General features: G+C 29.6%; 2 protein-coding genes across 4 annotated transcripts in view; one reads left to right on the top strand and one right to left on the bottom strand.

Moving 5' to 3' along the window:
* LOC126736228 (ubiquinone biosynthesis monooxygenase COQ6, mitochondrial) overlaps positions 1–26,394 on the bottom strand; it is a 66,078-nt gene that overhangs the window by 38,007 nt on the left and 1,677 nt on the right. The window lies entirely within an intron of this gene.
* On the top strand, positions 65–26,377 carry LOC126736224 (transient receptor potential channel pyrexia). 2 transcript variants are annotated; one of them, XM_050440482.1, is made up of 7 exons: positions 65–131; positions 8,057–8,238; positions 8,295–8,470; positions 14,715–15,006; positions 15,068–15,344; positions 19,463–19,760; positions 23,903–26,376. In XM_050440482.1, exons 2-7 carry the CDS (start codon positions 8,071–8,073, stop codon positions 25,287–25,289), a joined length of 2,598 nt encoding a protein of 865 aa, XP_050296439.1. In that variant the 5' UTR covers positions 65–131; positions 8,057–8,070; the 3' UTR covers positions 25,290–26,376. The 2 variants fall into 2 exon arrangements, with proteins under 2 accessions (XP_050296439.1, XP_050296440.1); XM_050440483.1 differs by having other exon boundaries at positions 73–131; positions 8,060–8,238; positions 23,903–26,377.

Raw genomic sequence — 26,394 nt, 5'->3', positions numbered from 1 at the left:
CCGTTTTAAGAAAAACTAAAAATAGAGAATCCCATGAATGTTATAACAGGAATGAAGTCGGCTCTTTCGGTTAGTTGCATGTTTAATATCGAATGAGTGAGAAGTTTGGATTGTGTTTTTCCAGTTTGTAGGTATGTGTAAGTAGGCAGATTGGGTATAAATGTGCTTTTTAATTTTTTTTTGAAAAATGCTCCAATAATGAAGAAATGCCTCAAAAATGTGTATAAATTTATAAAAGTGTATTTTAAAAAAAAATTAAGTTATGGTAATTTTTGAGATTTAAAAAAATATATTTTTCTCAAAATTTTGTAGTTTTTTTGAAAAATGCTGAAACATAGACACCTGTAGAATTTAAATTAATTAAAAAATATGTCTACTAATTTTCAAAAATGTATTTTGTATTAATATAAATGTACTTAAGTATTTATGCATATATGTACTTTAACGTTGTATTTCACTTTTTTACTGTTTGTTTTTTATTCTCTTTTACTCGTTTTACTTATTTTTTTTATATTTGTTTTTTATTTATGAAGATATTGTAAGCATGTTTTAATAGAATTGTAATTTATATTATTGTATTTGTATGTAGCAATTTGCTAAATAAATAAACATTATTATTATTATTATTATTATTATTATTAAAATTAGAATTTCCTAAAATTTTTTCATCAAAATTGTTCAAGTTCTTAAAAAAATGCTGAAATAGGTGTCTAATAAAATTAATTGAGGAATGTGTGTACCAATTTTCAGAACTGTATTTTAAGTGGTTTTTGAGTTATGTTTTTTTTTTGGATTTTTCATTGAAAAAAAAAATATATTTCTCTAAAAAAATTTTTTTCTCAAAATGTTTTAATTTTTTTGAAAAACGCTGAAATAGGTGTCTAATGAAATTAATTGAGGAATGTGTGTACCAATTTTCAGAACTGAATTTTAAGTGGTTTTTGAGTTATGAAAATTTTTTGGATTTTTCATTGAAAAAAAAAAATCATATTTCTCTAAAAAAATTTTTTTCTCAAAATGTTTTAATTTTTTTGAAAAACGCTGAAATAGGTATCTAATGAAATTAATTGAGGAATGTGTGTATCAATTTTCAGAACCAAATTTTGAGTGGTTTTTGAGTAATGGCTATTTATTGGATTTTTCATTGAAAAAAAATACACATTTCTCTAAAAAAATTTTTTTCTCAAAATGTTTTAATTTTTTTGATAAACGCTGAAATAAGTGTCTAATGAAATTAATTGAGGAATGTGTGTACCAATTTTCAGAACTGTATTTTGAGTGGTTTTTGAGTTATGGCTATTTTTTGGATTTTTCATTAAAAAAAAACATATTTCTCTAAAAAAATTTTTTTCTCAAAATGTTTTAATTTTTCTGAAAAACGCTGAAATAGGTGTCTAATGAAATTAATTGAGGAATGTGTGTACCAATTTTCAGAACTGTATTTTAAGTGGTTTTTGAGTTATGGCTATTTTTTGGATTTTTCATTGAAAAAAAAATCATATTTCTCTAAAAAAATTTTTTTCTCAAAATGTTTTAATTTTTCTGAAAAACGCTGAAATAGGTGTCTAATGAAATTAATTGAGGAATGTGTGTACCAATTTTCAGAACTGTATTTTAAGTTGTTTTTGAGTTATAGCTATTTTTTGGATTTTTCATTGAAAAAAAAATCATATTTCTCTAAAAAAATTTGTTTCTCAAAATGTTTTAATTTTTTTGAAAAACGCTGAAATAGGTGTCTAATGAAATTAATTGAGGAATGTGTGTACCAATTTTCAGAACTGAATTTTGAGTGGTTTTTAAGTTATGGCTATTTTTTGGATTTTTCATTAAAAAAAAACATATTTCTCTAAAAAAATTTTTTTCTCAAAATGTTTTAATTTTTCTGAAAAACGCTGAAATAGGTGTCTAATGAAATTAATTGAGGAATGTGTGTACCAATTTTCAGAACTGTATTTTAGGTGGTTTTTGAGTTATGGCTATTTTTTGGATTTTTCATTGAAAAAAAAATCATATTTCTCTAAAAAAAATTTTTTCTCAAAATGTTTTAATTTTTCTGAAAAACGCTGAAATAGGTGTCTAATGAAATTAATTGAGGAATGTGTGTACCAATTTTCAGAACTGTATTTTAAGTGGTTTTTGAGTTATGGCTATTTTTTAGATTTTTCATTGAAAAAAAAAACATATTTCTCTAAAAAAAATTTTTTCTCAAAATGTTTTAATTTTTCTGAAAAACGCTGAAATAGGTGTCTAATGAAATTAATTGAGGAATGTGTGTACCAATTTTCAGAACTGTATTTTAAGTGGTTTTTGAGTTATGGCTATTTTTTGGATTTTTCATTGAAAAAAAAATCATATTTCTCTAAAAAAATTTTTTTCTCAAAATGTTTTAATTTTTCTGAAAAACGCTGAAATAGGTGTCTAATGAAATTAATTGAGGAATGTGTGTACCAATTTTCAGAACTGTATTTTAAGTGGTTTTTGAGTTATGGCTATTTTTTGGATTTTTCATTGAAAAAAAAATCATATTTCTCTAAAAAAAATTTTTTCTCAAAATGTTTTAATTTTTCTGAAAAACGCTGAAATAGGTGTCTAATGAAATTAATTGAGGAATGTGTGTACCAATTTTCAGAACTGTATTTTAAGTGGTTTTTGAGTTATGGCTATTTTTTAGATTTTTCATTGAAAAAAAAAACATATTTCTCTAAAAAAATTTTTTTCTCAAAATGTTTTAATTTTTCTGAAAAACGCTGAAAACGTCTAATGAAATTAATTGAGGAATGTGTGTATCAATTGTCAGAACTGTATTTTAAATGGTTTTTGAGTTATGGCTATTTTTTGGATTTTTCATTGAAAAAAAATATATTTCTCTAAAAAAATTTGTTTCTCAAAATGTTTTAATTTTTTTGAAAAACGCTGAAATAGGTGTCTAATGAAATTAATTGAGGAATGTGTGTACCAATTTTCAGAATTGTATTTTAAGTGGTTTTTGAGTTATGACTATTTTTTGGATTTTTCATTGAGAAAAAATCATATTTCTCTAAAAATTTTTTTTCTCAAAATGTTTAAATTTTTTTGAAAAACGCTGAAATAGGTGTCTAATGAAATTAATTGAGGAATGTGTGTATCAATTGTCAGAACTGTATTTTAAATGGTTTTTGAGTTATGGCTATTTTTTAGATTTTTCATTGAAAAAAAAACATATTTCTCTAAAAAAATTTTTTTCTCAAAATGTTTTAATTTTTCTGAAAAACGCTGAAAACGTCTAATGAAATTAATTGAGGAATGTGTGTACCAATTTTCAGAACTGTATTTTAAGTGGTTTTTGAGTTATGGCTATTTTTTGGATTTTTCATTGAAAAAAAAAATATTTCTCTAAAAAAATTTGTTTCTCAAAATGTTTTAATTTTTTTGAAAAACGCTGAAATAGGTGCCTAATGAAATTAATTGAGGAATGTGTGTACCAATTTTCAGAATTGTATTTTAAGTGGTTTTTGAGTTATGACTATTTTTTGGATTTTTCATTGAGAAAAAATCATATTTCTCTAAAAATTTTTTTTCTCAAAATGTTTAAATTTTTTTGAAAAACGCTGAAATAGGTGTCTAATGAAATTAATTGAGGAATGTGTGTATCAATTGTCAGAACTGTATTTTAAATGGTTTTTGAGTTATGGCTATTTTTTGGATTTTTCATTGAAAAAAAATATATTTCTCTAAAAAAATTTGTTTCTCAAAATGTTTTAATTTTTTTGAAAAACGCTGAAATAGGTGTCTAATGAAATTAATTGAGGAATGTGTGTACCAATTTTCAGAATTGTATTTTAAGTGGTTTTTGAGTTATGACTATTTTTTGGATTTTTCATTGAGAAAAAATCATATTTCTCTAAAAATTTTTTTTCTCAAAATGTTTAAATTTTTTTGAAAAACGCTGAAATAGGTGTCTAATGAAATTAATTGAGGAATGTGTGTATCAATTGTCAGAACTGTATTTTAAATGGTTTTTGAGTTATGGCTATTTTTTGGATTTTTCATTGAAAAAAAATATATTTCTCTAAAAAAATTTTTTTCTCAAAATGTTTTAATTTTTTTGAAAAACGCAGGAATAGGTGTCTAATGAAATTAATTGAGGAATGTGTGTACCAATTTTCAGAACTGTATTTTAAGTAGTTTTTGAGATATGGCTATTTTTTGGATTTTTCATTGAAAAAAAAATTATATTTCTCTAAAAAAATTTTTTTGTCAAAATGTTTAATTTTTTTTTGAAAAACGCTGAAATAGGTGTCTAATGAAATTAATTGAGGAATGTGTGTACTAATTTTCAGAACTGTATTTTGAGTGGTTTTTAAATTATGGCTATTTTTTGGATTTTTCATTGAAAAAAAAAATCATATTTCTCTAAAAAAATTGTTTTCTCAAAATGTTTTAATTTTTCTGAAAAACGCTGAAATAGGTGTCTAATGAAATTAATTGAGGAATGTGTGTACTAATTTTCAGAACTGTATTTTAAGTGGTTTTTGAGTTATGGCTATTTTTTGGATTTTTCATTGAAAAAAAAATCATATTTCTCTAAAAAATTTTTTTTCTCAAAATGTTTTAATTTTTCTGAAAAACGCTGAAATAGGTGTCTAATGAAATTATTTGAGGAATGTGTGTACCAATTTTCAGAACTAAATTTTGAGTGGTTTTTGAGTTATGGCTATTTTTTGGATTTTTCATTGAAAAAAAAACATATTCCTCTAAAAAAAATTTTTTCTCAAAATGTTTTAATTTTTCTGAAAAACGCTGAAATAGGTGTCTAATGAAATTAATTGAGGAATGTGTGTACCAATTTTCAGAACTAAATTTTGAGTGGTTTTTGAGTTATGGCTATTTTTTGGATTTTTCATTGAAAAAAAAACATATTCCTCTAAAAAAAATTTTTTCTCAAAATGTTTTAATTTTTCTGAAAAACGCTGAAATAGGTGTCTAATGAAATTAATTGAGGAATGTGTGTACCAATTTTCAGAACTGTATTTTAAGTGGTTTTTGAGTTATGGCAATTTTTTGAATTTTTCATTGAAAAAAAAATCATATTTCTCTAAAAAAATTTTTTTCTTAAAATGTTTTAATTTTTTTGAAAAACGCTGAAATAGGTGTCTAATGAAATTAATTGAGGAATGTGTGTACCAATTTTCAGAACTGTATTTTGAGTGGTTTTTGAGTTATGGCAATTTTTTGGATTTTTCATTGAAAAAAAAATCATATTTCTCTAAAAAAATTTTTTTCTTAAAATGTTTAAATTTTTTTGAAAAACGCTGAAATAGGTGTCTAATGAAATTAATTGAGGAATGTGTGTACCAATTTTCAGAACTGTATTTTAAGTGGTTTTTGAGTTATGGCTATTTTTTGGATTTTTCATTGAAAAAAAATCATATTTCTTTAAAAAAATTTTTTTCTCAAAATGTTTTAACTTTTTGGAAAAACGCTGAAATAGGTGTCTAATGAAATTAATTGAGGAATGTGTGTACCAATTTTCAGAACTGTATTTTAAGTGGTTTTTGAGTTATGGCTATTTTTTGGATTTTTCATTGAAAAAAAAATTATATTTCTCTAAAAAAATTAGTTTCTCAAAATGTTTTAATTTTTTTGAAAAACGCTGAAATAGGTGTCTAATGAAATTAATTGAGGAATGTGTGTACCAATTTTCAGAACTGTATTTTGAGTGGTTTTTGAGTTATGGCAATTTTTTGGATTTTTCATTGAAAAAAAAATCATATTTCTCTAAAAAATTTTTTTCTTAAAATGTTTTAATTTTTTTGAAAAACGCTGAAATAGGTGTCTAATGAAATTAATTGAGGAATGTGTGTACCAATTTTCAGAACTGTATTTTAAGTGGTTTTTGAGTTATGGCAATTTTTTGGATTTTTCATTGAAAAAAAAATCATATTTCTCTAAAAAAATTTTTTTCTTAAAATGTTTTAATTTTTTTGAAAAACGCTGAAATAGGTGTCTAATGAAATTAATTGAGGAATGTGTGTACCAATTTTCAGAACTGTATTTTAAGTGGTTTTTGAGTTATGGCAATTTTTTGGATTTTTCATTGAAAAAAAAATCATATTTCTCTAAAAAAATTTTTTTCTTAAAATGTTTTAATTTTTTTGAAAAACGCTGAAATAGGTGTCTAATGAAATTAATTGAGGAATGTGTGTACCAATTTTCAGAACTGTATTTTAAGTGGTTTTTGAGTTATGGCAATTTTTTGGATTTTTCATTGAAAAAAAAATCATATTTCTCTAAAAAAATTTTTTTCTTAAAATGTTTTAATTTTTTTGAAAAACGCTGAAATAGGTGTCTAATGAAATTAATTGAGGAATGTGTGTACCAATTTTCAGAACTGTATTTTGAGTGGTTTTTGAGTTATGGCAATTTTTTGGATTTTTCATTGAAAAAAAAATCATATTTCTCTAAAAAAATTTTTTTCTTAAAATGTTTAAATTTTTTTGAAAAACGCTGAAATAGGTGTCTAATGAAATTAATTGAGGAATGTGTGTACCAATTTTCAGAACTGTATTTTAAGTGGTTTTTGAGTTATGGCTATTTTTTGGATTTTTCATTGAAAAAAAATCATATTTCTTTAAAAAAATTTTTTTCTCAAAATGTTTTAACTTTTTGGAAAAACGCTGAAATAGGTGTGTAATGAAATTAATTGAGGAATGTGTGTACCAATTTTCAGAACTGTATTTTAAGTGGTTTTTGAGTTATGGCTATTTTTTGGATTTTTCATTGAAAAAAAAATTATATTTCTCTAAAAAAATTAGTTTCTCAAAATGTTTTAATTTTTTTTTAGAAAAACGCTGAAATAGGTGTCTAATGAAATTAATTGAGGAATGTGTGTACCAATTTTCAGAACTGTATTTTAAGTGGTTTTTGAGTTATGGCTATTTTTTGGATTTTTCATTGAAAAAAAAATTATATTTTTCTAAAAAATTTTTTTTCTCAAAATGTTTTAATTTTTTTGAAAAACGCAGGAATAGGTGTCTAATGAAATTAATTGAAGAATGTGTGTACCAATTTTCAGAACTGTATTTTAAGTGGTTTTTGAGTTATGGCTATTTTTTGGATTTTTCATTGAAAAAAAAATCATATTTCTCTAAAAATTTTTTTTTCTCAAAATGTTTTAACTTTTTGGAAAAACGCTGAAATAGGTGTCTAATGAAATTAATTGAGGAATGTGGGTACCAATTTTCAGAACTGTATTTTAAGTGGTTTTTGAGATATGGCTATTTTTTGGATTTTTCATTGAAAAAAAAATCATATTTCTCTAAAAAATTTTTTTGTCAAAATGTTTTTATTTTTTTGAAAAACGCTGAAATAGGCGTCTAATGAAATTAATTGAGGAATGTGCGTACCAATTTTCAGAACTGTATTTTAAGTGATTTTTGAGTTATGGCTATTTTTTGGATTTTTCATTGAAAAAAATATCATATTTCTTTAAAAAAAAAATTTTCTCAAAATGTTTTAACTTTTTGGAAAAACGCTGAAATAGGTGTCTAATGAAATTAATTGAGGAATGTGTGTTCCAATTTTCAGAACTGTATTTTAAGTGGTTTTTGAGTTATGGCTATTTTTTGGATTTTTCATTGAAAAAAAATTCATCTTCCTCTAAAAATTTGTTTTTCTAAATGTTTGACTTTTTTTGAAAAACGCTGAAATACGTATCTAATAAAATCAATTAAGAAGCACTTGTATAAATTTTCAAATACATATGTATTTCAAATTATAACAATTTTTTGGGTCCATAAAAGTGCATAATCCAGAGCCAAAAAACACATCATATTTTAATACATCGCTAAAATACGATTTCTTCCATAAATCAAAACTACATCTCCATCCTACTTGAACGCACCATCAAAAAAACAAAATCTAAATTTAGTTCCAATAATCATTATCCGGAACATAATTGTTTTGGAACGCTCTCTCCTCGAGCAAATTAAGAAATTTCTCACTTTAATATATACAACTTCAAAAGAGTTTATTTTATAAGCTATTTTCAAACTTGCGTGCAATTTATTGATTGCAGCAGCATTCTTATAAATGGACGAGAAAACGATAAAATGGGCAGAGGTCACTATAAACATGGAGGAACCCTCGTTTGACATTAGTGAGGAAGAAAACGAGTCCGGATCGGACTACGGAAGCGAAGTTAAAAGTATCCCTATCCAGCAAATTTGGGATTCGGAGGCTTTATGGGAGGAACTACTGGTAAGTTAAATATTTCTGGTTTTTACAATGATTCTTTGATATGTGGTTTACTTTAGTTGTTACCTGATGGAGACGAGTTGAAAGATCCGATTTCCACGGAAAACAGTGAAGAAATTTTAAAGAAGAATCACGAAAGTGGGTTTTTAATGGCAGCTTGGCTAGGAAAATCGAATGTTTTAAGTGTGCTTCTTGACGCAGGGGTCTCAATAAATACACAGGATAAATACGAGAGGTATAGTATAAAATACCGAGCATACAAGAAGTTTCAATTAAAGAAACCCAAATACTGAGTGAAAAGTTGGAAAATGGACCAAAATACCTGACCAATCAAAATTTAGTTCAAATGCCTGAAACAAACGGAAGAATTTTTATTCAAGGCGTTCCAGGAATTTTTTCACGCCCTTTTTTCACTATAAGATTGTAATCTGAATATGTAAGTGTAATTTTGTTTAATTAATGAATATTTTTATTACTGTACTATAGCTGTAGTATGTAGTCCAAGCCGATAAGTTTTTGGTAATACAAGCACACCTAAAACTAGAACTGGGACGCCTGGACTATAAGATGAGTATCAAATGTATTTTCGTTATGGGATTTTCTTAGTACAGGCACACCTGGACTATAACTTTAAATTTAGTCCAAGTATAAGAATTCATGGAAATTATTAATTTCTTTATTAATGGCACGCCTGCACTATGGCCATAAATGTAGTTCTAGGGTGTAGATTCAACTTTGAGGCATTGATTGACATTATTAGTATTTTTACTACAGACACACCTGGACTATAGCATTGTAGTCCGAGTGTGTAAATCTAACTTTGAATAATTAATGGAAATTGAATTTCAAGAAATTATTGAATTTTTAAGTATTGGAACACCGGAACTATAAGATTGTAATCAGAGTGTTGACAGTATAATTTTGTGTTATTAATGGATTCTTTTACTACCTATACGCCTGGACTATAACTAAATCAAATATGTAGTCCAAGGACATAAGTATATTTTTTTGTTAATTATGAAACGTCTTAAAGTCTCTGGTAGTACAAGTACCCCTGGACTATAGTGTATAGTCTGAGATTGAAAATCTGAACTTTGTTCTATTAATTGATTTTTTTTAATTCTTGGGCATAAGTCTGGACTAAAAATAGATACGTAGTCTTCTTAGACAATCCACAGTCCACAGTCCTCTTAGACAATCCAAGTGTCCAATTTCGTTCAATTAATAAAGCAAGCAAGTTGATAAGATATATATTGATTGATAAATTATTCATTTTTTAGTACTGGGACGTCTGGACTAAAAGATGAGTGTGTATGTCTAATGTTTTTTCATTAAGGGACTTTTTTAGTACAGGCACACCTGGACTATAACGTTAAATTTAGTCCAAGTATAAGAATTCATGGAAATTATTAATGACACGCCTGCACTATGGCCATAAATGTAGTCCTAGAGTGTAGATTCAATTTTGTGGCATTGATTGACAGTATTAGTATTTTTATGACAGACACACCTGGACTATAGCATTGTAGTCACAGTGTTCAAATCTAACTCTGCTCCATAAATGGAAATTGAATTTCACGAAATTATTGAATTTTTAAGTATTGGAACACCTGAACTATAAGATAGTAATCAGAGTGTTGACAGTCTAATTTTGTTTCATTAATGGATTCTTTTATTACTAATACGCCCGGACTATAACCAAAGATGTAGTCCAAGGACATAAGTATAATTTTTTGTTAATTATTAGACGTTAAGTTTCTGGTAGTACAAGTACCCCTGGACTATAGTATATAGTCTGAGATTGAAAATCTGAACTTTGTTCTATTAATTGATTTTTTTTTATTCTTGGACATAAGTCTGGACTAAAAATAGATACGTAGTCTTCTTAGACAATCCACAGTCCACAGTCCTCTTAGACAATCCAAGTGTCCAATTTCGTTCAATTAATGCAAGTTGATAAGATATATATTGATTGATAAATTAATAATTTTTTAGTACTGTGACGCCTGGACTATAAGATGAGTGTGTATGTCTAATGTTTTTTCGTAAAGGGACTTTTTTAGTACAGGCACACCTGGACTAAGTATAAGAATTCATGGGAAATTATTAATTTCTTTATTAATGGCACACCTGCACTATGGCCATACATGTAGCTCAAGGGTGAAGATTCAATTTTGTAGTATTGATTGACATTATTAGTATTTTTATTACAGACACAGACATTTCGTTCAATGCAAGTTGATAAGATATATATTGATTGATAAATTATTAATTTTTTAGTACTGTGACGCCTGGACTAAAAGATGAGTGTGTATGTCTAATGTTTTTTCGTTAAGGGACTTTTTTAGTACAGGCACACCTGGACTATAACTTTAAATTTAGTCCAAGTATAAGAATTCATGGGAAATTATTAATTTCTTTATTAATGGCACACCTGCACTATGGCCATACATGTAGCTCAAGGGTGAAGATTCAATTTTGTAGTATTGATTGACATTATTATAATTTTTATTACAGACACAGACATTTCGTTCAATGCAAGTTGATAAGATATATATTGATTGATAAATTATTAATTTTTTAGTACTGTGACGCCTGGACTAAAAGATGAGTGTGTATGTCTAATGTTTTTTCGTTAAGGGACTTTTTTAGTACAGGCACACCTGGACTATAACTTTAAATTTAGTCCAAGTATAAGAATTCATGGGAAATTATTAATTTCTTTATTAATGGCACACCTGCACTATGGCCATACATGTAGCTCAAGGGTGAAGATTCAATTTTGTAGTATTGATTGACATTATTATAATTTTTATTACAGACACAGACATTTCGTTCAATGCAAGTTGATAAGATATATATTGATTGATAAATTATTAATTTTTTAGTACTGTGACGCCTGGACTAAAAGATGAGTGTGTATGTCTAATGTTTTTTCGTTAAGGGACTTTTTTAGTACAGGCACACCTGGACTATAACTTTAAATTTAGTCCAAGTATAAGAATTCATGGGAAATTATTAATTTCTTTATTAATGGCACGCCTGCACTATGGCCATAAATGTAGTTCTAGGGTGTAGATTCAACTTTGTGACATTGATTGATATTATTAGTATTTTTATTACAGACACGCCTGGACTATAGCATTGTAGTCAGAGTGAGTAAATCTAACTTTGATCAATTAATGGAAATTGAATTTCAAGAAATTATCGAATTGTTAAGCATTGGAGCACCTAAACTATAAGATTGTAATCAAAGTGTTGACAGTATAATTTTGTTTTATTAATAGATTCTTTTATTACTAATACGCCCGAACTATAACTAAAGATGTAGTCCAAGGACATAAGTATATTTTTTTGTTAATTATTAGAAGCTAAGTTTTTGGTACTACAAGCACATCTAGCTATTATTATTTTTATTACAGGCACACCTGGACTATAACATTGTAGTATGTTCCCTTAATGGAAATTAAATTTCAAGAAATTATTTAATTTTCAAGTATTGGAACACCTGAACTATAAGATTGTAATCAAAGTGTTGACAGTATAATTTTGTTTTATTAATAGATTCTTTTATTACTAATACGCCCGGACTATAACTAAAGATATAGTACAAGGACATAAGTATATTTTTTTGTTAATTATTAGAAGCTAAGTTTTTGGTACTACAAGCACATCTAGCTATTATTATTTTTATTACAGGCACATCTGGACTATAACATTGTAGTATGTTCCCTTAATGGAAATTGAATTTTAAGAAATTATTTAATTTTCAAGTATTGGAACACCTGAACTATCAGATTGTAACCAGAGTGTCGACAGTCTAATTTTGTTTCATTAATGGGTTCTTTTATTACTAATACGCCCGGACTATAACTAAAGATGTAGTCCAAGGACATAAGTATATTTTTTTGTTAATTATTGGAAGCTTTTGGTAGTACAAGCACACCTGGACTATAGTATATAGTCTGAGGATGAAAGTCTTAACTTTGTTCCATTAATTGATTTTTTTTTTAATTCTTGGACACACGTCTGGACTAAAAACAAAGACGTAGTCTAAGTGTTCCCCTTAAGACAATCCAAGTGTCTAAGTGTGTTGTTCAATTAGTGGAAGTTGAATTGATAAATTATTAATTTTTTATTACTGAGACGCCTGGACTAAAAGATGAGTGTGTATGTCTATCTCTTCTTAATACAGGCACACTTGGACTATACAGATTATTCTTTGTAGTGTTTAAAATATTGATCTTTTAATTGAGCGGTTGAATTCCTTTCAACAGAAAAATTGCTTCTTCTATTTCCAAAAATGGAAAAAGGGAGCTCAAAAATTACCTGGAAAAACTCTTTCTACTGCCTGGAAGAAATAACAATATTGACCAATTGCCTGGAAAAATTTAAAGAAGCCTTCAATTGCCTGGATTTTTGATCTATATCTAGATTTTCTATCTATTTCAATATCCAAAAGAAAATATATTTTAATTACTTGATAAAAGCCAAAAGTTTAGTTTAAATCGCTGGGAAAAATTCTTTGGGACGTTTGGAAGGGATTTGTTGTAAGTTTTTCAGGTTAATGCATTTTTTTCCATAGACTCGAGACTTTTGGACTAATTTCTATGCCTGGAATTAATTTTTAACTCATTTCTTGATTAATATTCGATAATCCTTTAACGCATTTTAACGTAATTTGTTATACCTACTTTTTCCGCAGGTATCTTCAGTCATCTTGTCCAGGCAGTCGTTTTTCTAAATTTTCGAACTAAATTTCATTATTTTCCCAGGCATTTGATCAGGCAAAATCACTGAATCTTGTAATTAATTTTTTTCTAATTAATGGTGTTTGACTTTTGAATAAATTTTGATTATAGTTAATCTGAAATACTTGGAAAATAGTGCCTGAAAAAAATACAAAACATACTTGTACTGTCTCGAAATTTATTCAAATGCCTTCGTATTTTTTACATTTTCCCGAATTTTTGACTAATTTTCATCTCTATACTACTGCCTGGAATTAATTTATAATTTTTTTCTAGGCATTTTTAATTTTTTTGGCGTATTTACGTAATTTGCTTAGATTATTCAGGTGATTTTAATCAGGCATTTATCCAGACTTCTTGGAGAAAATTTTTAATTTTCTCACATATTTTGATTATTTAACTGAAAAAACCTGCTTAGAAAAAATCAATATTTAGTGTCAAAAGTCCTGGAACACATGAAAAAAATCTTGAATTGTTTAACAGTTATTTTTAGTCCAGGCGTTCTAGGAACTTTTTAATCTTTTTCAAGCTTGGAATCGATTATTTATTCATTTCTTCCAGGTATTTGAAGATTTTTCATAGTTTTCCTTTAATTCAGTCGGTTTCCAGATTTTTGAAGGAAATCTCTAGTTTTTTTGTCCAGGCATTTGCAGTCACTGTTTCCTGTCACCTTTTTACATTCTTCAGGTGGTTTAAGCCATTTTTTTAACTCAATCATTTTCCAGACATTATTTCAACTTTTTCACATAATTTTTTTAATCCTCTTCAACTTCAGACTTTTACATAATTTTCGATTATTGTATTCCAGGAATTTGAAATCACTTTATGCTTCTTTCAGTTCCAAGTGTAATTGTTTTTCAATCTTTTTTATTTTGCAAAATCTGAGACTAGAAAAACCGCCTCAGAAATAGCCCAAAATGTTTGAAAAGGATTTCAAGCGTTCCGGGGATTTTCCAGATATATGAAATAATTTTCCAGGCTTATGGATAAATTTTCATGTCAATTCGAATTCCTGCAATTATTTTTTCAATTTTAGGCATTTGAAGCTTTTTCTGGGTAATTTAGCGTCATGTTTTTACATTTTCCTCTTTTATGTTCCACATCTTCTGTGATTTCCAAGCATATTTTAAGAATTATTTTAAAATGGATTTTATACATTAAAATCATGTAAATATTTCTGCTCCAATCCTTTTAAACCACAAAATATTCTTCCGAACATTAAACTTTTTGTTCATCAGAACATTCCCAACTAAACAACTATTAATTATAACTACAAATTGGGAAATGATTTTTTTAAAAGGGTTTCTCTCAATTTGCACCAACTTGAGAAAATCCACAATACATTTTTAAGGTGTTTATGTTATAATACTCTAAATTCTAAATTGCGGACTACATGTTATGTAAATCATGTTATGTATGTAACTACATGTTAGCCCGATCTCATTTTAACATTCCAAATTTTGAAAAAGGACGTTCTATGTCAACAACTGTCTGTAAAGATTCTTTCTAAAATTAGGTTAAATGTACTTGGAATTGATTTGATCACTTTTATATTCCTTACTGTAGAACAAATTATTACCAGAATCCCCTTTGGTAAAAGACGTTGATGTAGCCCGGATTTCTTAGCGACAAATTTGCTACGATTTCAAAATAGACAGAAGCTCCTAAAACTAGATAAGTCATAGATAATAATTGTTTTGTGATTTTTGACATTCTTCCAATTTCCAGGACCGCCCTTCATCTTTCCTCGTACGCAGGCCACACCGAGTGCGTGTCCCTCCTTCTGAGCCGCGGCGCAGAAGTAAACGCGATCGCGCACGATCAGAACGTGCTCGTGACGCCGCTCCACTGCGCGGCGAGCATGGGACATCTGAACTGTCTGCGCCTTCTGATCAAACATGGAGCCCACGTGAACGTCGGCATCGAGAAACGCAGTCCTTTACACTACGCGGTGCAGAACTTGGCCGTGGAATGTGTGAGGGAGCTGTTGGAACATAATGCTATACCCAATACGCCGCAAGTATGTGTGGATATATTGCCAATTTTAAATGGTAAAAGGGAATTTTACGCTTTTGTTATAGGTGTATAGTGAAGCTCCGTTACACGTGGCCGCCGCCCTCGGCAACGAAGAGGCGGTAAAATTGCTGCTGCAATACGGGGCGGCGGTAAAAGTTCAAAGTGGAACGGACAAATTGACTCCGTTACATTTGGCGGCGGAGCAGGGATATCCATCATGCGTGCGATTGCTTATTGAAGCTGGTGCGAACGTGAACGCTATTAACAGGAAGAAACAGACCGCGCTCCACCTGGCGGTCATGTCGCAGTGCACTGAAACTGTCGAGTTGCTTTTACAAAAAGGTATGAAAATTGCTCTTTTTTTTTGGGTATAGTAAGTGTCTGCTGGAATGGTGGCACTTATACAGTGTCTCCAAGATAAGGATGTCTATCATGGAGATCTCGGCAGCTATAGGAGATACGAGGTTGATTAAATTAGAGAAAAGTTGCGCATTTTAGAGCCTAACAATACGCCGTTTAGAAAGTTTTAAAATTTTTAGTAGATCCGGAGACATTCGAGAAAACCGAAATTTGCCGATTTCGTTTTTATTTTTTTCTGGCGTTATTTAAAGAGATATGGAAAAACAAAAGACACTTTCTCATGGCCACTTTTTAACCTCTAAAAAAATAGCATTGCGAGATTTTTCCATCCAGAGAAACCATCATCAACTTAATTTTTTTATATGGCGCGTAAAAAAAGTACTCCCTGTATAAAATAGCATATTTTTTTACGATTACAACGATGTATGACACAATATGTTTCTACAATATTTAAATTGTAAAAAATAATTTTTTATTAAATTCCGATAGTTTTGATGTAGTAGGCTGATTAAAGAGATTCAGGGTTTTTTGTACAATCTACAAGAAATTAAAAAAAAATTTTTGAAAAGAATCATATTAATATATTCATAACTCAAAAACTAAGAAAGTTACCCATTTAAAAATGGATATAATTATTACTCATTTAATTTGATCAGACACCTGTTTCAAGGTTTTTTGTAAAATGTACAAGAAATTGGAAAAAAAAATTATTACATTATTAATTTCATTGCAAGCATTTAAAGCCATTTCAAATTTTTTTCCGGATAATTGACGTCAAGTTATACCATTCAGGCTTTTAAAATTAATCCATAATCTGTAACTTGGAATGTAGTTCAAGTTTTTTCATGTTTTTTCATTTTAATGATTAAAATACTTGTAAAATGTATTTTTTTACTATAATATGTGTAAATTAGTCCAAGAAGTCTGGAAAAATGACTGTTTAAAATCACCTGGATAGTGTAAAAAAATTATGTAAATATGCCCAAAAAAATTCCCGGAAAAAAATTAAAAATTAATTACAGGCACTAGAATACAGAAGAAAATTAGGCCAAGTTTGAAAAATTATTTCGTATACCTGGAAAATGCAAAAAATACCTTCCAGGCAACTAATTTTCTGTTTTTTTTTCACGTATTATTTTCCAGACATCCAGATTAACTATACCAAAAAGATTCAGGAAAAAACTTTAAAAAAATTACGAGTAACGGTGCCTTGGAATGTATGAAGAAAATAAGAAAATATCGTCTAAAAGTCTGAAATAATGACTGGTTAAACGAAACGACTAAAAATGCCTGAACAAATGACTTGATCGCAAAATATCAAAAAAAACTGGAAGAAATAAATTAAAAATTAATTAATTTCTTCCATAGTTCAAGTTAATTTTCACTTTATTGCAGGCATTTGAAGCTATTCCACCTGTATTATTATTCCAAGAAATTTCAATCAACTTGAAAACTAGTAAGGAAGGAAGTTGAAATTCCCTTGAATTGATATTTTATAAAAATTAAATATTTGTTGTGATCATTGGTAATCAATTATTTACATTAATTTAAAAGTGGTTCAGAATTCTTAGAGAATCATTGACTCAAAATCGATGAAATGTTTAATAATGAAGGAAAATAAGCTCTTGTCGGTTTTGAATTGATGAAATACTCAATCAGGTGCATCTTTGTCGCCCCAAGATATTCATAAAATATTCATCATATTGATGATTATAATTCTGGTCTTGAAATTGATTTGATAAGTCATCAGTCTCATAGGGTGAAAATCAAATATTCGTTATGACTCATATAAGTTAACTATATGAAACTGAATTAACTAATCATTACGGTGATTGTAATTAATGATCGGCTCCAAATCAATGAAATCTTTGTTATGTTTCAGAAAAATCCTTGTCTCCATAAAATTAACGAAACAATTATCACAATAGTTCTAACAAGCATTTGAAGTTCATCCGTGGCTACTGACATGCCATCCAGAGCTTTCAGGAGACTTTTTTTGTATTTTCCAGACATTTGACGTCACTTTTTATCTCTTCCAGTCAATTAAAAAAATCTGTAAACTTATTCCAGGAAATTTCTATAAACTTATATAGGATAATATAAGATGTCTCAATAAACATCGCTTAATGTGGTACAGTTTTTACGTTGTCAGTACTTGTTTGTCAAGTCATCGGTATTCAATTGATTAGAATTATCTATTAAGTTTGTGTCCAAGAATATATGCTGAACAAGAAATTTGGAACCTAGTATATTCATACGCAATTGGAGTGATTGATCTAACGCTTTTACTAATAGCGCATTATAGCACCCAAACAACTGCGTAAAGCTTTATATTGAATGCGATCAACCTTATATAGTAGCGTATTGGAAGCTGATCCATAAAAAATAGAACGGTAATTATACAGGGTGACGCAAATTCGAGCCTCACCATTGGGATCTCGTAAACTAGAAGAGATACGAGGTCGGTTAAATTGAGGCAAAGTTGCGCCATTTAATGCTCATTAAAACGCCTTTTTGAAATTTCAAAAGTTCCGAAGATATTTGGAAATAAACCGATAATAGCAATTTCATTTTTATTTTTTTACGACTCTATTTGAATCGATATAACAAAATAAATTACTCATTCTTGTTGCTATTTTCTCTATTCTACAAAATGGTGCCGCCAGATTTTCAAACCGACGTTTTTTATTTGAGCTGTCATCATCAAGTTTGTTTTTTAAATACGGTCCTGGATTTTTTACTATGGATTTTAATATTAATGGATATTTCTATAAGGACTCATGTGTTATAGAGAAAGACAAAAAATATATTTTTGATAGGATTAAGAACGTTTTCTTTACAATAATAAAAAAGGTTAATAAATAATACAATAATTAAAGTAGTATTCTTCAATTCTTAAGCCCTGAGATATGTAGAAATTTTAGCAAGTATTTATCAAAAACACGCTGACAATCATTGTTTAATTGTTTACTTTTAAACTATTTAATATTTTGACAGTTCACTGGTTGGGACACCCTGTATATAAATATGTAACTTCTATAAAAAACCAATGTTGTCTCCATTAAGTTTTAATAACATATTTTAAAAAATATAAGCGTCTTTCTCATTTGGAAATAACTTAATTACGAGTAATGTGTTCCTTCCAATTAAGTTAAATTATTTTTTTGTTTCATGTCCATGCAATAGTATTTCATATTTTCCATAGTTGCAGTTAATTTTCATTTTATTCCATTGAAGAACATTTATGTTCTTATTTAGTAACGACTGCCTAAAAAATACCTGACAGATGTCAAACAAACGACTTCAAAATGTTCATAAAAAAATCGTTACAAACCTGGAAGAAATCAATTAAAAATTAGGTAATTTCTTCCTTTGTTCAAGTTAATTTTGATTTTATTCCAGGCATTTGAAGCCATTTCAAATTCCTTCCAGATTTTTGAACTGTATTATTATCCCAAAAAAGTTAAATGGAAACTTTTAAACCAGGAAGGAACTCCAATTTTTCTTGTATTGATAAGGTAATCATAATAATGATTGCCAAGGCTAATTGTTCCAAAACAAACGAAATATTTGTTGTAATTGATCGATAATAATATATTTAAATCCTAATTTGATGAATTCAAGTAGCCAGTGATTCTAGAGAATCCTCGACTCAAAATCAATGCATGATTATTAATAATGAAAGAAAATGTAAGAATGAAAATGAAAGAAAATAATGAAAGAAGCTTTTATCGGTTTTAAATTTATGAAATAATAAACACATCTATTATAAGAGATCAGGTAAGTCTTTGTAGCCCCCAAGATGTTCATAAAATAGTCATATTGATTCTGTACAATCTTTAAGATGAAATTGTATAGTAAACTTTCTCTTTGTCTATATTAGATTAAATTAACTAATTATTACAGCGATTATAATAATTGATGATCGGCTCCAATATTTGTTATGTTTTTGAAAAAAATCCATGTCTATAAAATTAACGAATCAATTAGCACAATAGTTGTAGGGACTCATCGATGGGCATCTCTGAAACAATATTTATTTGGTTTAAAAGGCAAATTTACATATAGCGATTTTACTCCACGACTTTTTGCTTTTATAGGTGCCAATTCGAACGCTCAAGACTGCGACGGCCGAACTCCCCTGCACTGTTCGACGGTGAACGTGCAAAGAACGTGCGAGTGCGCTCGCACCCTACTGAAATACGGGGCGAATCCGAACACCCCCGACGCATACGGATACACCCCGATACACACGGCGGCCCTGAACGAATTCTCGAATTGTGTCCTTTTATTAATTCAAAGTGGGGGCGACGTCACCCTTAAGACCAAGGGCGGCATTTCCGCCATGAACTTTATTACGAAAAAGACTCCGGAAGTGTTGCCCAAGTATATTGCCAGGTAAGTTTGAGGTTTGAGTTCTTAGGGAGTCAGATTTGAGGATAGAAACGTTATAAGGTAGTTTTGGTTAAGGAACTTTTTTTAATAATTTTTTTAACAATTTTTCTTTATTTTTTAAAATATTTTCCAGAATAATAAGAATTTCTTTAAAAGAAGTTGAGTGGAAGAAACGGCATTCATTTCCCAATAATTTAGTATACGAACGTTTCTTGAACTTCAAAGAGTTTCTGAGTTAGAGCCAATTTTATCAACCAAGGTCCACCAAGTTTGAGGCTTTTTAAATAGGTTTGAGTTTATTAAGATTCATATTAATTACCTGGCATTTTTGAACATAACTCAAGAACCACTTGAGATATTTTCATAATTTTTTCACATTAATAAAGGAAAATTTCCAAGAATGGATTTAAGGGAAAACATAAAATTCTCAATAAAAGATTTAGGTAGTTAGGGTAGTTTTGGTCAAAGCATTGTTTTTCCTAATTTTTTTTAACAACCTTTCTTAATTTTTTACAATATTTTTCAGAATAATAAGAATTTCTTTAAAAGAATTTAAGTGAACGAACGGGCATTCATTTCCTAATAATTTAATATATGAACGTTCCTTGTACTTCAAAAAGTTTCTGAGTTAGAGCCATTTTTATCAACCAAGGTCCAAGAGTCACCAAATTTGAGGCTTTTGAAATATGTTTGGTAATATTAAAATTCATATTAATTACCTGGCATTTTTGAACATAACTCAAGAACCACTTAAGATATTTTCATAATTTTTTCACATTAGTAAAGAAAAAATTCCAAGGATGAATTTAATGGTAAAAACGTGAATTTGAGTCAAGGATTTGAATAGTTAGGGTATATTTGATTGGATCCCCCAATATCACCCCAGCTACCCTCACAATGGTCCTGCAAGTGTGACTTTATAAGCTTTACACTCTTAAGAGAAAAATGTTATTTCTGAAGTTTTCGCACACAGTCGAACGCCTTACTTAAGTCGCAAAAGAATACTGTGTCATATTGACGATTATGGAAAGCTTCAGTGATGTGTGAGTGAAGATCAAGAATTCCAAGCACAGTATCCCTATTTTTCCTAAAGTTAAACTGGAATTCACTGAATTCTGAGTTATATCTCATTCGTATTATCAGTTATTTCTTAATGCCCTGGCTTTTTCGACAAGTTTTGAAATAATTGAGGTTAAACACAATCTCGCTTATGAATGTTATAACGCATAAGTGGACGAATTTTGCCAGTGGGCCTATTATGAAATGTTTTTTACCATTTAATTAAATCTGTATTTAGTCCATAGATATCACTACTGTTTTTATTTTTTAATTTGTTATAGGATCCCTACACTTCTGAAAAAAAGAAGTTGTATGAGGGATCAATGTTAATATGTTCCATAAAGTGGGGAATTTCTCTTATAGGTTTCAGGTGTGTTTTTTGATAAGTCTCTAGGTTTCTCAATAATGCCCCATATTGTTTGCCCAGGTTTGATGATTTGGTGTTGTTGATTTTTGTTTAGCCCTACTGATTGCATTTTTATAGGATGTTTTGTTTGTTTGGGCATATTTATGAAATGTTTGGTATTAAGAGTCTCTATCAATGGTTTTTAAGTTAGTTTGACATCACTGAGTCAGGTAAACAAATTTTGGACATTTGCGGGTAGAAACACCATTCCAGTCCAGGAACTTGGATTGTTATATTTTCCAGAGTAATAAGAATTTTTTTTTTCTTAAAGGAATTTTAGTAAAAGAAAGGCCAATTATTTACCAATAATTTCATATACCAACGATTTTTTTACCTCAAAGACTTCCTAAGTTACAGGCTATTTAGTCAACCAAATTCCAAGAATCACCAAGTTAGTTAAGATATGTTTATAATTTTTATAGTTATATTAGTATAGAAAAATTTCCAAGGAAGGATTTAAGGTCAAAAACATGATTCTGAGTCAAGGATTAGGGTAGTTAAGTTGGTTTTGGTCGAGGCAGGTTTTTTGCTAAGTTTTTTAACAAACTTTCTTTATTTTTGATAATATTTTCCAGAATAATAAGAATATTCTTCCCAAATAATTTAGGGGAACATAGGGTATTCATTTTCCAATAATTTAATATATGAACGTTTTTTGTACCTCAAACACTTTCTGAGTTAGGGGCAATTTTATCAACCAAGGTCCAACAGTCCCAAATCTGAGGTTTTTAAAATACGTTTGTCAATATTAAGATTTGTGTTAATAACTAGACATTTCTTGGCATAACTCTGGAACCACTTAAGATATATTCATAATTTTTTCACCTCAGTATAGAAAAGTTTCCAAGGATTGATTTAAGGGTAAAAACATGATTCTGAGTTAAGGATTTGGGTAGTTTTGGTTAGGGAAGATTTTCGAGCTACTTTTCATAGTTATTTTCACTATTCTGGACAATATTTTAAAAAAATAATTGGAATATTCTTAAAAGCGTCCTAGACAAAGCAAGGCCATTTATTTCTCAATATTTTCATATACGAATGATTTATGTACCTCAAACACTTTCCGAGTTAGAGGCAATTTTATTAACCAAGGTCCAAGAGTCACCAAATCTGAGGTTTTTGAAATACGTTTGTCAATATTAAGATTTGTGTTAATTACTGGACATTTCTTGGCATAACTCTGGAACCATTTAAGATATTTTCATAATTTTTTCACCTTAGTATAGGAAAGTTTCCAAGGATGGATTTAAGGGTAAAAACATGATTCTGAGTCAAGGATTTAGATAATGAGGGTGGTTTTGGTAAGGGAAGTTTTTTCGCGCTATTTGTGATAGTAATTTTTACTATTCTGGGCAATATTTTTATAAAATAATTGGAATATTCTTATAAGCGTCCTAGATAAAGCAAAGGCCTTTATTTCTCAATAATTTCATATACGAATGATTTATGTACCTCAAACACTTTCCGAGTTAGAGGCAATTTTATTAACTAAGGTCCAAGAGTCACCAAATCTGAGGTTTTTGAAATACGTTTGTCAATATTAAGATTTGTGTTAATTACTGGACATTTCTTGGCATAACTCTGGAACCACTTAAGATATTTTCATTATTTTTTCACTTTAGTATAGAAAAATGCCTAAAGATGGATTTAAGGGAAAAAAACAAAATTCTGAGTCAATGATTTAGATAATGAGGGTAGTTTTGGTTAGGGAATTTTTTCGAGCTATTTGTCATGGTAAATTTTACTATTCTAGGCAATATTTTTATAAAATAATTGAAATATTCTTCAAAGCACCCTAGACGAAGCAAGGTCATTTATTACTCAATATTTTCATATACGAACGATTCATGTACCTCAAACACTTTCCGAGTTAGGGGCAATTTTATTAACCAAGGTCCAACAGTCACCAAATCTGAGGTTTTTGAAATACGTTTGTCAATATTAAGATTTGTATTAATTACTGGACATTTTTTGGCATAACTCTGGAACCACTTAAGATATTTTCATTATTTTTTCACCTTAGTATAGAAAAATTCCCAAGGATGGATTTAAGGGTAAAAACATGATTCTGAGTCAAGGATTTGGGTAGTTAGGGTAGTTTTGGTTGGGGCAGTTTTTCGAGCTACTTTTCATAGTAATTTTCACTATTCTAGGCAATATTTTTATAAAATAATTGAAATATTCTTTAAAGCGCCCTAAACAAAGCACGGGCATTTCTTTCTCAATCATTTCGTATACAAGCAATTCTTATACCTCAAACAGTTGTTCCATTAGAGGCAATTTTATCAATCAAGGTCCAAAAGTCACCCAATTTGAAGCTTCTGAAAAACGTGTGGCAATATTAAGATTCATATTAATTACCGGACATTTATGAACATAACTCAAGAACTATTTAAGACATTTTCATCATTTTTTCACATTAGAAAAAAAAATTCCAAGGGATTTATGGAAAAAAAACTAAATTCTGAGTCAGATCCTTGACTCCGTAAGGTACTAAGGGTAGTTTTGGTTGGGGCACTCTTACTCGTGCTAATTTTCCTAGTATTACTATTCTGGACAATATTTCCATACACAACCGATTCTTGTACCTCAAAAACCTCCTGACCTAGAGGCAATTTACTTAACCAACATTTAAAACGCATCTTAGATCCAGAATACTCATTAAAACTTTCTTTTGCAGCTTCGACAACTCGATACACCTAAACGCCCACGATATCGGCGACATGGACTGTCAACTGAAGTTGGACTTTCGAATCCTGGTGCCGAACGTGGGCCACCAAGAAACCTCCCTGCTCACCACCTTCATCGAGGTGGGCCAAAAGCAAATCCTGGAACATCCCCTGTGCGAGACGTTTCTGCTATTAAAATGGCGCGTCATCAGGAACTTCTTCTTCTTCAGTTTGTTGTATCAGGCGATTTTCGTCGCCTTATTCTCCGCGTACATCAAAGGGATTTACTTGAAGGACTGTCCCTCTTTTAGGAGCGTTAGGAGAAAGGACAGTTGTTATGCCGAGGACATTTACATCGATATGGGATACTATTTGTTGTCGCTGAACATTTTACTGATGTTTAAGGAGTTATTTCAGATATTACACAGTTGCCGGACGTACGTTTGCGATTGGGAGAACTACTTGCAATGGACGATTATCGTGAGTGTGTTCCTTTGCGTACAGCCTACGTATCAAATGAATATAAGAGAGTTTTTGTACACGTGGCAACATCACGTGGCAGCCGTAAGCGTTTTCTTGGCTTGGGTGGAGCTTATGATGATCGTAGCACGATTTCCAGCCTTCGGTCTTTATGTGCAAATGTTCGCAACGGTCTCGTTTAATTTTGCCAAATTTATGTGCGCATATTTTTGCCTCATAGTGGCTTTCACGCTCTGTTTCGGGGTCATTTTTGCCAACTATCCCGCATTTAGGGATCTAAAGTGGGTATTTCTCAAGGTGATTATCATGATGTCCGGTGAACTGGAATACGAGGATGTTTTCTTCAGCGATACATATGAAATAAAATACCCTTATACGGCTCATATAGCTTATCTAGTGTTCGTTATACTAGTCACAATAGTTTTATCTAACCTTATGGTGGGTTTGGCCGTAAACGATATACAGGGGCTTCAAAAGAGCGCAAGCCTAGATAGATTGGTGCGTCAAGTTAAACTGATGGCCCATCTGGAGAGCATGCTTTTTTCGAAATTACTAAAATGGGTCCCACAGAGAGTGATGACTTGCTTGCATCAGCGAGCCCTTTTATTAAGGTCCCAAAGGGATTATACGTTGGACGTGAGGCCTAATGACCCCAGAGAGAATAAGATACCCAAGCATTTAATAGAGAACGCTTTCCGTGTGGCCGTGAGTAAGAAAGAGAAAGCGAAAGGGAGATCTTTTAGGAGGGTCTTGAGCCCGAAAAGTAGCTCTGAATATAAAAGCGGCGTTGAAAAATTTTTACAGCAAAATGAGGAAGAATTTATGGCGGAAGTTAATAAGATGATCAGGCATAGGTTTGAGAGGATACAGGACGAATTAAAGGCTTATAAGCAGGTTGAGAGTAATAGTAGATCTTAAATTTGTTTTTAGGTGTAGTTTATGACTGTGATAATGGAAATGTATAAATCAACTTAGAGACTGATTGAGTTCATAAAAGAATGCAACATTTTTTCTGAAAAGCAACATGAATACCTTACAAAAAGGTCCACACAGAGTGTTATTTTTATTTGTATTTGAGTCAAAGGTATCAGAGAGTTTAAGAAAGATGGCGTAGTGCATAAATCGGATTTATCACAAAATAAAGTAGGAGTGCCTCAGGGTAACATATTGGGACCTATTCTGTTTATAATGTTTGTTAATGATTTCAGTTCAATAAACATATTGCAATATAACACAATTTTCAGATGACACGAATCTGTCAGTAAAAGAACAACAGCCTATGTCTAAATAAAGAAAAAACTAATCAAGTTTTTGGGTATTTTTGTTGATGAGTTTTTAACCTGGTCTTACCATATAGAATATCTGAATGGAACACTCAATCAAATTTGTTACTGCAGGTAGGTTTGTTTCAAAATATATGGATGAGTCATTTAAAAAAATACTGTATTATGCGAATTTCGAAAGCACTGATACTAGATATGGTATAATTTTAACACAGAAATGTCTTATTAGAATAATGTATAAACTGCATTTTCTACAATCATGTTGTGGCATCTTTAGATCTAAGAAAATTAAGACCATCTATGCCCTGTACATAATTGAACTATTGATGTTTGTTTTTAATAATAGGCAGACTTTGTTCCCTGGCGAATATCAACCACAACTATAGTACATGTACAAATAATATCCCTTTTCTAGTACATCACTTAACCTTACTTATATGAGAAAGGTCCTAATTAAGCTTTATAATAAGTTAAGTAGCAATATAAAAAACATTACAAGTAAACTAAAATTAAAGCAGTTCTTAACTAATCTTGAGCCTTATAGTATTGAGGAATATTTGAACCGTTAGAATTAGTAATAATATTGATTTATTAGTATTAGGTTGTTTGTGTTGTGTAGTTAATAGTTAGGGTTCTTTGACGTCATTTCACTTTATATTTGTTTTTTATACAGCTATTGTATGAATTTATATATGATGCTTGTAAAATCTGTATAACTAATAGCAGTAAATAAAGTTTTT

The sequence above is a fragment of the Anthonomus grandis genome, chromosome 5, assembly GCF_022605725.1.
Source record: "Anthonomus grandis grandis chromosome 5, icAntGran1.3, whole genome shotgun sequence".
Taxonomy (NCBI): Eukaryota; Metazoa; Arthropoda; class Insecta; order Coleoptera; family Curculionidae; genus Anthonomus; species Anthonomus grandis.
The sequence above is the reverse complement of the archived record's forward strand: the minus strand, read 5'-3'. Positions and strand labels throughout refer to the sequence as shown.